The sequence below is a fragment of the Seriola dumerili genome, unplaced genomic scaffold, assembly GCF_002260705.1.
Source record: "Seriola dumerili isolate Sdu_G_001 unplaced genomic scaffold, Sdu_1.0 BDQW01000200.1, whole genome shotgun sequence".
Classification (NCBI taxonomy): domain Eukaryota; kingdom Metazoa; phylum Chordata; class Actinopteri; order Carangiformes; family Carangidae; genus Seriola; species Seriola dumerili.
Window position 1 is genome coordinate 2,568,882 of NW_019174455.1, and position 11,439 is coordinate 2,580,320.

Consider the following 11,439-nt stretch of genomic DNA (forward strand, 5'->3'; position numbering starts at 1 on the left):
AAGACCTGGCTGAGACATTTAGAAATATGATTGATTGTTTGTTTTTTTTATTGGATTTATTGAAAAGTTTCAATCAAGGTTTTTTTTTGTTAACAAGCCTAAATCGTGGGGGTGTTAACCATTGTTGTTTTGTGGAGCAGTTTTTAGAATAATAGAACAGGCTGTGGAGAGTGCAACACATCTAAGCCACAATGGCTTCCTCTGTTTTGGACTCTCTGGCTCTCCTTCCCTTTAAAACGTCAAAACGGTTTGCTGTTGTCAATGGTTAAAATCTGCAATTCAAGGTAGTGTTTTTTTCAGTTTTAGCTCCTCTGTGACCAGGGCTTTAACCCAAACAACAGTTTCTCCCTCTGGGTACAGACCTCTAAATATATTGATTATTTCAAGTTTTCCAGTTTTTGGTGTTGTGCATCTTTCAGACCAAAAGTGTGCACTGCATACTAACATGATGTAGGCCCTATCTGAATACTTATGTCAGTGTGATATTTCAGTTTTTTCTTATATATTTTTAAAATTCTGTTTTCACTTTGTTGTTATGGGATATTGAGTGTAAATTAATGAGGGAAAATGATAGACTTTAGCATAAGACTGCAACATAACAAAATGTGAAAAAAAATGATGGGGTCTGAATGCACTGCAGAATGGTGGGATGTAACAAAGCAGTCTAAAAAAATACATAAGGGTTTGAGGGGTGCACTGGTGTCCCTTTTACTTTAAATCTATAGCCTTATATCACCATTAGCTGGAGTTATTGTGCAAACCTACTTGTCTGACACAGAATAACCACTAAAAATACATTACAGTAATATTTCTACATACAAACATTGCAACTACTCATATAATAATAATCATATGAAAATCGATAGCTAGATTGTTAGATACTGTTTTCATTTGAAGCGGAAATATCGGTAAAATGATGTGTTTTCAGTCGGACTCATTTCAGCGCTGCACTCAACATGGAAGACGAAAACAGTTGACAGTGCACAGTGCAGTTGTAGCTAAACTACGCAGAATAATTGATGACTGAGTGATGGAAATGTTGGAGTAGAGGTAAGTCATGAAATGAACCAGCGTTTCGAAATACATGTCGTGCATTACATACATATTGTGCATGTAATGCTAATGTTTTGCTAGCATACCGGTGTGTCTACGTGACCCTGACGTTATCTGTTCAGAGACCTAATACTGTGTTTATACATGTGTGATGTTTTTATGAAACAGCTAGAAGCTGGTGTGGTGTTGTTAAAAGAGGGAATTTAACATGAACTGGCTCTTCACTTTGTGCTATTGTCCTTTTACATTTGTCTCACCCTTGTGTTGACAGCAAACAGACTGGTCAGTGGGTAGACTGGAACATTAATTTACACGTCAGTTTAATCATTTATCTTCTGGTAGTTTCCATAATTTTGGTTCGTGTAGTGTATACTTGAGCAGGGTTTCCAGCAGAGCCTCACCTCAAATTGAAGCTGCTAAATTGATTAGATGTGACTGCACTTGTATGACTCTAACGGTAACACTGGTTGTCTGTGTCTGTGCTGCAGGCGGGTCTGACTTCAGCAGGGAAACATGTTTTGTCTCCGGTTGGGACTGTGGCTTCAGCCTGGGACTCAGGTTTGTGTTGTTTCCCGGCACAGCGTCCACAAACTGTCTTCTCTCCAGCAGGCCACAAACCTTCCCCCAAAGAAAGTCCAAAGCTTACTGTACCCCTTTAGTGAGCTGGAGGGATACCTGGACAGGTACTGCAGTTTTTGTAGAGATAGTGGGTACAAGATTTTGTACTGCCATGAAATATAGGCTCTTTTATACCCTCAGCCGATTTCTTTCTTATTATATGGAACTAAACTTTCAGGTCTGTGGACAGGACACCATTCCAGCTCTTTCATCCCAGTGTGGAGGACATGGTTAAAGCAGAAAAGCTCTTCTGCTCTTCACAGTCTCATAAGATCGATTACTACAGCTCTGCAGAGAGGATGGACCATGTACCTGCACTGCGACAGCCAGAGGTGAGTGCAGCCATAGTCAGACTGTTAACAGCTTTGTCATGGTCAGTGCTCCCAAAACGTGTGTGTGTGCTGGTCCTACTGTGCCACTGAATTAATTTTATGAGTTATGTAAAGTTATGTATGTATTTTTTATTTTTTTTTAATTGAAAGTTTAAATGGCTGTTGTGCACCGCTGGGAGAAAATAGTTCATAAAATGATTTATTTATATATATAAAACACCATCTCAAATTGCATGCACCTCTTGTCAGTTTCTTATTATGTACTCGAAACACTTGGTGTTTCACTGAGATATGACAGTCATCTGTAGTGGTAGAATGTGATTTTCTTTATCTTTTTTTTTTTTGCTCTTTGTAATTAATACATATAATTCTTACTATACATGAACAGTAACTAGATAAAACTAAGATTTAAGTAATGATAAATTATACAAAGAAAAATAGAAGAATAAATATTAGGGTGATGTTGGTGCACAGGTGCAATTTCCCCTCTTGTAATATCTGATTGTCAGTTCACCAATGAAAGGTCCGCTCCAAACAGACACTTACACATGTCTAAATATTTACACATTTCTTTTGTATGATTTTTTTTTAAGGTCTGATTATTTTCAAGGGTTTAAGCAAAAAGAACTTGCATGGGAATGATTTCTTTTCAACCCCACACTTTTCTGTTTTGAAGCCGTGTGCATATGCAGACAAACAAAAGCTTTTAGGAACTGAGCAGACTGTCATAATGTGAGCCACAGGTCTGAGTTGTGCAGACTGCCTTCAGCACCAGTGTACTGACTGATCTGACGTGCAGACTAACAGGCTGAGGAATGTGACCACATGTATTTTTATTCTTAATAAAACACCGTCCCAAACCACGAGAGTCACTAACGAGGAGCATTGCTCTCCTTAAGTAAATTCAGTGCTCGTTACTCAGCAGCGGTCTTTGACCAAAAAGTTGAATCAGGCTAAACTTTTACCGCAGTATGACGTCATCTGGTGAGGTGCTGCGTCGGCCAATAACATACATACAAGCAAGCAGACACTAGATTACTTTGTGACTGAACAGAGTATTAGTGATGTTTACCTGGCAGTCGTTGCAATAAAGGATACATTAGTTGTTGTAGAGTCGTAAAATCTTGTCTTAGTGTATTATGAACTGCTGCAGAGCCTTCAAACTCATGGATCTGTTATTCCATTGGACTTCCTGGATTGTATTTCATGTCTTACCAGTATCCCATCACTGTAGTCTCTTGCGTTGTTCTGGTGCATGGCGGTTTTAGGTCTCTATGCTAATGGCTAGCCTGCTAAAGGAACCTCATGAACTGGTAGGTAGAGAGAACACCAATTGGTGTAAGCTGCAATTTAAATGATTTCTTTCTTTCTTATCATATAGCGAGTAGCATGGTAGCACTGTGGTGGTCTGCGACAGCTGCTTCTTTGTAGAGGGAACGTTTTATCCAGGAAGAAAGTGCCACCAAACATCTTCCTGTTCATCTGATGCAGTGTACTGTAAATACATGTCCAAAATAAGATTCAGATCCCATTTACATGACATGATAGATTTTGAAGTGTCATTTTAATTTTGAGGGAGAAAATTTGTTTTTGTTATGTTGTTTATTGTTCAAGTCTGAGCATTTTCCCGCTTCATTTCATTTCACACAAATCAGAATAAAACACAAGTAGAAGCTCACAAAACATGATAATAATGGGTGAAAATGGGTGAAAATGGGACACCAATGAGCTCCAGAAGCTCGTGAGCAGGGGCCCAGTCACTGGATGTACTAATACAATTACACGAGATACCTACAACCCTAAAAAGAGATAGTTCCAAAACATCTATCCCATCAGTCCAAACATTAATCCAAAAGGCAAGATAAACAGTAACTAGTTGTGAATTATTATATTTATTTTGATTATCACTGCTGCTTTAAGTTGCTTTTAAAAACAGACAAGAGATAGTGACATTTTTTATAGTGTTATCAAGCTCATTCCACACCTGTGGACCTCTGTGAACCACTTTGTATTGCATTTTTTTTTCATAGTGACTTCCTGTTCTTTATTGTTCAGCTGTGAGCAGAACCTCCTCTGGATGTTGTGTCACTGTCATATTGGTGACAACAGGATGGTGTTATTAGGCTTAAAACTTGTATAATTATTGACCAGAGCTAAAGTTGAAAGGATGAACACAGAGCAACTAAAGGAAAGAGCCATAGTGTAACATGTAGAGGTTGTTCATGTTGCCCTTCTTTGTCCCAAAATATGAACACAAAGCCAGTGAAAAATGTAGTGTAATGTCTCTTTACCCTCCTGGAGCCAAATACATAATTAAGCAGGAGCTGACACTTGATAATAAATGAGCAGATTTATAACCTTATAGACAGTAGTGTTCACTGGAGGGATCAGAGTGGAACATTGTGTTGATAGGACAACAGGGTCTCTTTGGCATGCCGAGTTAGTTACCATTCTGCCCCTCTGCCCTGTCAGAGGATGATGTATTCGTAGCTCACTGGCAGCGCCAACCTCCATCCATCTGTCCTGTGTCAGAGAGATGGATGAGCCCGAGCCGCGTTCTGCGGGACTCTGCGATCGTGGTACTGCAGCGGCGAGAGCGTGGCAGCCGGTCGCAGCAGCCCGTAACAGACGGAGCAGCTGAGTGATTCACTGAATGAGGAGAAAAATATTCCAGCACAAAATCTTACAGCACAGATCACTGAATTAATATCAGGAGGTTCAATCATCGTAATTCAGCACAATATTGCAAAGTGTGTGTGTGTGTGTGTGTGTGTGTGTGTGTGTGTGTTCCCAGGTGTGCTTCATCGGCAGAAGCAACGTGGGAAAGTCGTCTCTGGTCAAAGCTCTGTTCTCCCTGTCTCCTGAGGTGGAAGTCAGAATCTCCAAAACTCCAGTGAGTAGCTTCAAACAACACCCAGTCTGTCTGTCTCAGTTCTAGGGTTTATACTGTCCTACGGAGCCAAAGAGCAGTAACTACATATCTGATCAAGCTTGAATGAAGTTGTTGTTTTCTGTTGTACCATATACAATATTTGTATAAATTTCTGCTTTAATATGAAAACATGTTTTTTTCAATTTTTTTTTTTTTTTTCAAATCAAAATCCCAGTTGCCAATTTTATTCTATATTATGTACACAAAATTCTTGTTTATTATATTTGTGGAAAAATTACAGGATGAAGAATTATAATGATTGATTACAGGTGGCTGAGGTGGGTTTTTATCACAGTAAATGTAATTTTATATCTCGGCAAAAGTATATATCAGGATACAGTAAGTGTTTGGGGTTGGCAAACCGCCACTGACTGTCGCTCTCACGTCACATGAACAAAATGAGCAGTCCTGCGGCACAAATCACGTTACCTTGCGAAACAGCTGGAACGATGAGATCACTGAATATATAGCACAGACACTGAGGGATAGGTGCAGCAGCGGAAGCAGTATTGCCAAATATCTACTGGTGGACACATTTCTACCGTTGCGCAGGGTATACCCTCATATTGAGTCAAGAGTTTTTGTTTTGCTATCTGTATTGAAACTCAGGTTTCATCTCAGGTATTGAAATGTTTCCTTTTCTCTTTTTCTCTTTCTATTGATGCTCGTGTTGCTGTTACCGGCACCTCTTGGTATATGCAGTGTACAGAGTGTGTTCTCATTTTTCACGTCGTCACATCACAACAATCTTCACCCTTGTTTGCAGTTTAGCGCCTCTTGTATTTCTCTGTTGTGACCTCTGTGTCTCTCTTGGTGTTTCCCTCTCAGGGTCACACAAAGAAGATGAACTTCTTCAGAGTGGGCAAAGCTTTCACCGTCGTGGACATGCCCGGCTATGGACACAGAGCGCCCAAAGACTTTGTGGAAATGGTGGAGCCGTATCTTTACACAAGGAAAAAGTGAGATATTCACTGTGGCTGAGAAAGCAACATTTAACAGTAACATGTATCTACAGTGGAGTCACACTGCGTCGTCTCAGCACAGAGAGAATTACTAGCTTTCATACATGTGACTAATGTCTGGAGGACCAAAGTAACACTCTGACTGACCATAAATAACCTTCCTATCACATGATTTTTCTTGAACACCAATAACAGAACTCGCTTAAAAACTGTTCTCAATTGATCAACTTGTTAACATACGACTGACGACAGTTTCCACAGTCTTTTGAAAGTTCTTGGATAGTGTTGCATCGTGAGTCTAGTGTTGATATCTGTTGCATTCAAGCTGTTCACTCGATGCCGTTTAAGCCAATCAGTGCCAAGTAAATGTCTCTGTACTCAGCAGTATAACAGATATTTAAATCAGGTGACTTTCCCACGCTGTACATCGGTAGAGACGCGTCAACCAGTGAGTTTGCCAGAGCTGAAGAGGCTGTCCTGTTGTCTACATGTACAGTGTAAACATATCTGGAGTCTCAATACAAGCGCTGGACAGACAGCTGTATTATTTATGTTTATTGTGTGTCCCCCTTGCGACAGCGTACAATATGTTGAAGGTTCCACGGGGAAATGCGTGGGTAGGAATTATTATCCTATTATCTCATTGCCTTGGAACTGTGGAAATTTCTCAACAGGGATTGTGTAATAACTCTCACTGCCAGAGGGGGGAGACAAAAGTTCCACACTGCAGATTTAATAAGGTTGAAGTTAGGATAGATACATGAATCTGAAAAGTTTGCATGATGTTGCTGGTTCTCCAGATGAAGCTCATCATCTCGCTGTGTGTGTTTTCTGTCTTTGTGTGTGTGTTTTCGTATTCAGGGCGTTTTGGTATTCAGTGAGTGTTTCTGTGTTTGTGCTTTCAGTCTTGCATGCGTTATGTCCTTAGTGGCCACCGTACAGAGCCACATCTGTTTCTGACACAACATAAATCTGCCGCCACTTTGATGATTTTATCAGTAACAGAACACTGGCGTATCAGTTTGCATTGATCTGTAAATTACGGTCCAGTGAAGTTCTTCTGTTGACTGCGAGTGTTGCTGGAGTTTTAAACCCTTTAAACAGACACAGTAGAAACACTAGTCATTGCACTTGTATGTTAAGATAAGCCATCAGAATTTATTTGTGTTTTACTCTTAAGAGTCTATATGGAAGGAAAATCAATGATCTTTTAGCCAAACTGACCTGAGAAATTGCCTTTACTTTACTGACCCTGTCTTCTACAACTGAGGATCTGTGTCAGTAAAAGTTTGTGCTCTTATGTTTATGAGTGGACGACCTGGAAATAGTCGCATCCACCTGTCTGGTTTTTGTTCCATATGAAGTTGTCTAATGCGTCCTTCTTGTCTTTCAGTCTTGTGAGGACATTCCTGTTGGTTGATGGCAGCGTTGGTCTTCAGAAGGCCGACCTGATTGCCCTGGAAATGTGTGAAGAGTTCAGACGTCCATATGTGGTAAGATTACACACATGTTCTTCATTAGTAGTTACATCCGGTCTGTTTGGTGGGAAAAGATTTTCTAAATAAGTAAAAACAGAAAACTGTGGCAAGAGAAAGTGAGTGAACCCTTTATGTTTTCCAAAAATGTCTTAAAATATGGTAAAATCTTCATCTGAGTTACAGTTATCTATTTTTACTTATAACACTCTATAACACATGTCCTCGTCCATATTGAAAACATCACTCAATGTTTATCAGGAAAAAAGTATGAGAACCCTGCTGGCTAACGGAGTCAACAAGCTAGACATGAGTTAGCAAACCTGGAGTCCAGTCAATGAAACCAAACTGGAGGTTTGGGTTAGAGACACTTTGACTTATAAAAAAACACTTTACTTCACATTTTTAGTTTGTTATTCACAAAAAAACATCTACTGATATGAACCATGCCTCGAAAAAGAGCTCTCAGAAGACTTCAATCCAAGACAGTTGACTAGCATGAAGCTGAAAGGGTCACAGAGTCATCTCAAAGAGTTTAGATCCTCATCAGCCACAGTCAGACAAACTGTAAATGGTTCTATGGAAACTCTCCATAGAAGTGGAGGTCCAGCTAAGATGACTCCAATGGCACAAACACAGAATGATCTGGTTAATATCTCTGTTCAAGAATCAACCAGACAAGTTCAGGCCAAAGAGGAGCTGTACGCTCCACAGCACTACTGGGAAAACATTTTGTGGACTGATGAGACTAAGGTTGAGTTGTTCGGGAAGAACTTGCAGCTCCATGTGTGGAGTAAAAAGGCTCTGAACACCAACATTAAAACATCATCCCAAAGGTGAAGCAGGGTGGAGGGAGCGTCATGATTTGGGTGTTTGCTGCCTCTGGACCTGGACAGCACATCACTGACTGCTAAAGCTCAAGAGAAACTGCTGATGCAGCAGGACAATTAAGCTAAACAAAGAAAATCCACCTGTTGGAGTGGTCCAGTCAGACCTAAATCCAGCAGAGATGATGTGGACTGAGCTGAACAGAGCCGCTCACACCAGATATTCTAATATATTCTAATAATATGATTGATGGCTGTATAGAAACAGACATTTGAAGACATCTGCAGATCATGAACAGATCATGAAAATAATTGTTGGTTGCAGCTTTGAAATGTTAAATGCTGTTTCAGTGTGACACAGACATGAGCTACTCTTTACCAACTCTTGCCAAATAGCAATTTGAAGTGTGAGTATGCGTCATGTTGCAACACAGAAATGAAAGGCTTTACAGCCCACATCACATTGCGACAGCACACAGTACCTGCCCATGCCTGCCTGTAACCAACCACACGCACCCCAACCAAGTATGAGAAGTGTGGGGAAAACAAACAATGGAAAAAGGTTAGCAGACACCAGGGCTGAACAGTTAATCAGAATATTAATGAAATCGCAATGTGGCCAAGTTGAATATCCAAATGGCAGGAACTGCAATTTTTTGATAAAAGGTAAAATGTGTCACAACAGACCTTTTTATAAATGTAATATAAAAACATTGTGGTGCTACAGGAAGCCCTGGCCTACAAATCATCTTCTGAAATCATGGCGTGTTACAATTACAATATCTGTCAAAATGATAGCAATGTGAGTTTTGTTTTTTTGTTTTTGCAAATCATTCAGCCCTAGCAGACACAGTTTCATCTGTGAGCACTGAGACTAACCAGACTTCACCCCTCCTTTTTACATTTAACTCATTCTTCTTCTCTAAGTCCTCAACATTATGTCCACACTGAATTAATGCTGAACGCTCCCACTCAGCTATTTAAAAACTGCTGTCCCCTCTGAAATGCCACCGCCATGGCATTATAATGAAGCACCCCCACTCTCCCCGCTCTCTGTCGTCAATTATTCATGCCCGCACGTTATTAAACACTTTGACCATTATTAAAACTGTGACAGAACGGCTTTTAACAAAGATTAAGATTAACTCCCACTGCTGGAAAAAGGAGGTAGCATGAACCATGAGCTGAAATGGTGACGTTCAAATTTTAAAAAGTTGTTGCTTTTCCTGGAAGAAGATACAGGACAGATCGCCAGTAGCTCAGTACATGAGTGTAGTGAATGATGGGTTTTAAATTTAGTCAACCATTTAAAGTATATTTTTTGGGGCTTTTTATGCCTTTATTGGATAGCACAGTAGAGAGAGACAGGAAAATGGGGAGGCAGAGAGAGGGGGAATGACACGCAGTGAAGGGCCGTCCGATGCGGGATTCGAACCGGGGCCGACTGCAGCGAGGACTGTAGCCTCTACATATGGGGCGCCTGCTCAACCCACTGCGCCACTCGACGCCCATAATTCATCCAACCATTTAAAGATTTTCCTTTTCAGTGAGGAATTTCCAGACTTCATTTTGAAAATTGTAAACACATAATATTCTTATAGTATTATTACTCAGTAGTAGAAAACCAATCATACAAAAAGCCAAAATCTTTATGTCCACAATTTAAAGAAATATCAACAGTGTAGTGTAGTATTGTTAAGTGGCCAGTAGGTGTCACAATGAGTCTGTTTGTGCTGACTCAACACAGCGCACCAGCAGAGAAGGCTCAGTGAGTTAGTGCAGTGATTTAGTTGATTGATGAATTAGAACAAGATGAGGATGACATACTCCTTATTGTAAATGTATATGACCTGCTGATGTTTACTGATGGCTCTGTGTTGTTACATTTTTCAAGACTGTGTAAATCTCAGTGTGAAACGTGTTGTTGTGCAGATGGTGGTGACTAAGATTGACAAATGCGGTAGCGGAGCTCTGCTGACAAACTTATTGAATCTTCATGATGTGGTTAAAACGCAGACGACGAGCTGCTTTCCTCAGCCATTTCTGGTCAGGTGAGACTCACACTTCCTCTAACCAATCACTTACAAGAAAAGACTGGTGATAGTTTTTTTTTTTTTTTTGTCTTACTGTCAATAAATTGCATGAAAAGACCCAAACCAACAATCAGCTGATCCCACTAAGTATTGCGTGTGTGTCCAAGGCCTCATGTCTTATTCCTCTGTGCTACTTTGTTTCACTGCTTGTTCCACTGCTGTGTATATACTACAGCACCAAATGAGAATTAAGTTGGATTGTTGGTTTTCCTCCTTTCATGGGATTTGTTGAGATTGCAAAAAATAAATAACAGCCGTATCGTTGAAAGGTCCTTTAGTGACATCTTCCCATGTTTTGACCTGTTCATGTTAAATTTAGCAACTTGTACATTTTCACAGCATAATTTTCATTTTAACAATATAGTCTCATACTCATACTTTGTTTTTCTTAACTAATTAATTCTAGTTTTAGTCTATATTACAGTTTTTTGTCCAATGTTAACCTGCTTTGTGGTTTAAATAGACTCATTTCCTTCTTTATTGCATTTTTTTTCTCTGTGACAGCTCCCTCCATTTTTTGGGCATCTACCTCCTGAGATGCTTCATTACTCATCTAACAGGCAGCATCAGGTTATCAAACACCTCTCAAAGCTGATGAGAGGCCAGTGAGCGAGGTCTGGACACCTTCTCTCGAATCTGGAAGATTCTCAAGATTTGTATTTTATCCCTAAGTGATGATATGTGTTGCCTTATAATGGGACCTCCTTTACTTGTCCATGTAGAGCTACTGTAGATAATATCTGAAGATTTATTTTCAAATAAAGTGTAAAATCCACTGTTGTTGGTCTGACTGGTTGTCCTTTAACTTTATGGTTATACATTACATTGCGCCTTCTACAGTGCAAACAGATGTGCATGTGCACTATTTGGCGACTGCAGTGGTTTGTGGACATTACACCACTACCGTTAAGGCCATATAGTGTAACTTAGAGGTAGGACTTGAGGAAGAACTCTTTTATATTTCTTAAATATTTCAACTAATAATGTTGGAGCTGCTAGTTGGTACTCAGTGCACTCTTGCTTGGGTGGAGAGTTGTCACCCTCTTAATGTAATAATAGTAATGTAGTCTAGTTTTAAGAGGCCAAATGATAATGAATAAAAGATGGACCTGGAATAATGTGTTACACTAAAACTCAAAGTGGTGTC

The 11,439-nt window shown here is 39.9% G+C and overlaps 1 protein-coding gene across 2 annotated transcripts; it reads left to right on the forward strand.

The window, feature by feature from the left end:
• Positions 1-946: 946 nt before the first annotated feature.
• Positions 947-11,067, forward strand: gtpbp8 (GTP binding protein 8 (putative)). Of its 2 annotated transcripts, XM_022753937.1 has the most exons (8): positions 947-1,050; positions 1,542-1,736; positions 1,850-2,003; positions 4,798-4,896; positions 5,764-5,894; positions 7,291-7,390; positions 10,132-10,250; positions 10,797-11,067. In XM_022753937.1, exons 2-8 carry the CDS (start codon positions 1,567-1,569, stop codon positions 10,885-10,887), a joined length of 864 nt encoding a protein of 287 aa, XP_022609658.1. In that variant the 5' UTR covers positions 947-1,050; positions 1,542-1,566; the 3' UTR covers positions 10,888-11,067. The 2 variants fall into 2 exon arrangements, with proteins under 2 accessions (XP_022609658.1, XP_022609659.1); XM_022753938.1 differs by lacking the exon at positions 10,132-10,250.
• The last annotated feature ends 372 nt before the right edge of the window (positions 11,068-11,439 follow it).

Excerpts from the sequence above, each read along its gene's own strand:
- gtpbp8 (XM_022753937.1), top strand. The coding sequence starts at position 1,567 with ATGTTTTGTCTCCGGTTGGGACTGTGGCTTCAGCCTGGGACTCAGGTT. Across the intron at positions 1,737-1,849 it reads CTGGAGGGATACCTGGACAG|GTCTGTGGACAGGACACCAT; the intron begins GTACTGCAGTTT and ends CTAAACTTTCAG. Across the intron at positions 2,004-4,797 it reads CTGCACTGCGACAGCCAGAG|GTGTGCTTCATCGGCAGAAG; the intron begins GTGAGTGCAGCC and ends GTGTGTTCCCAG.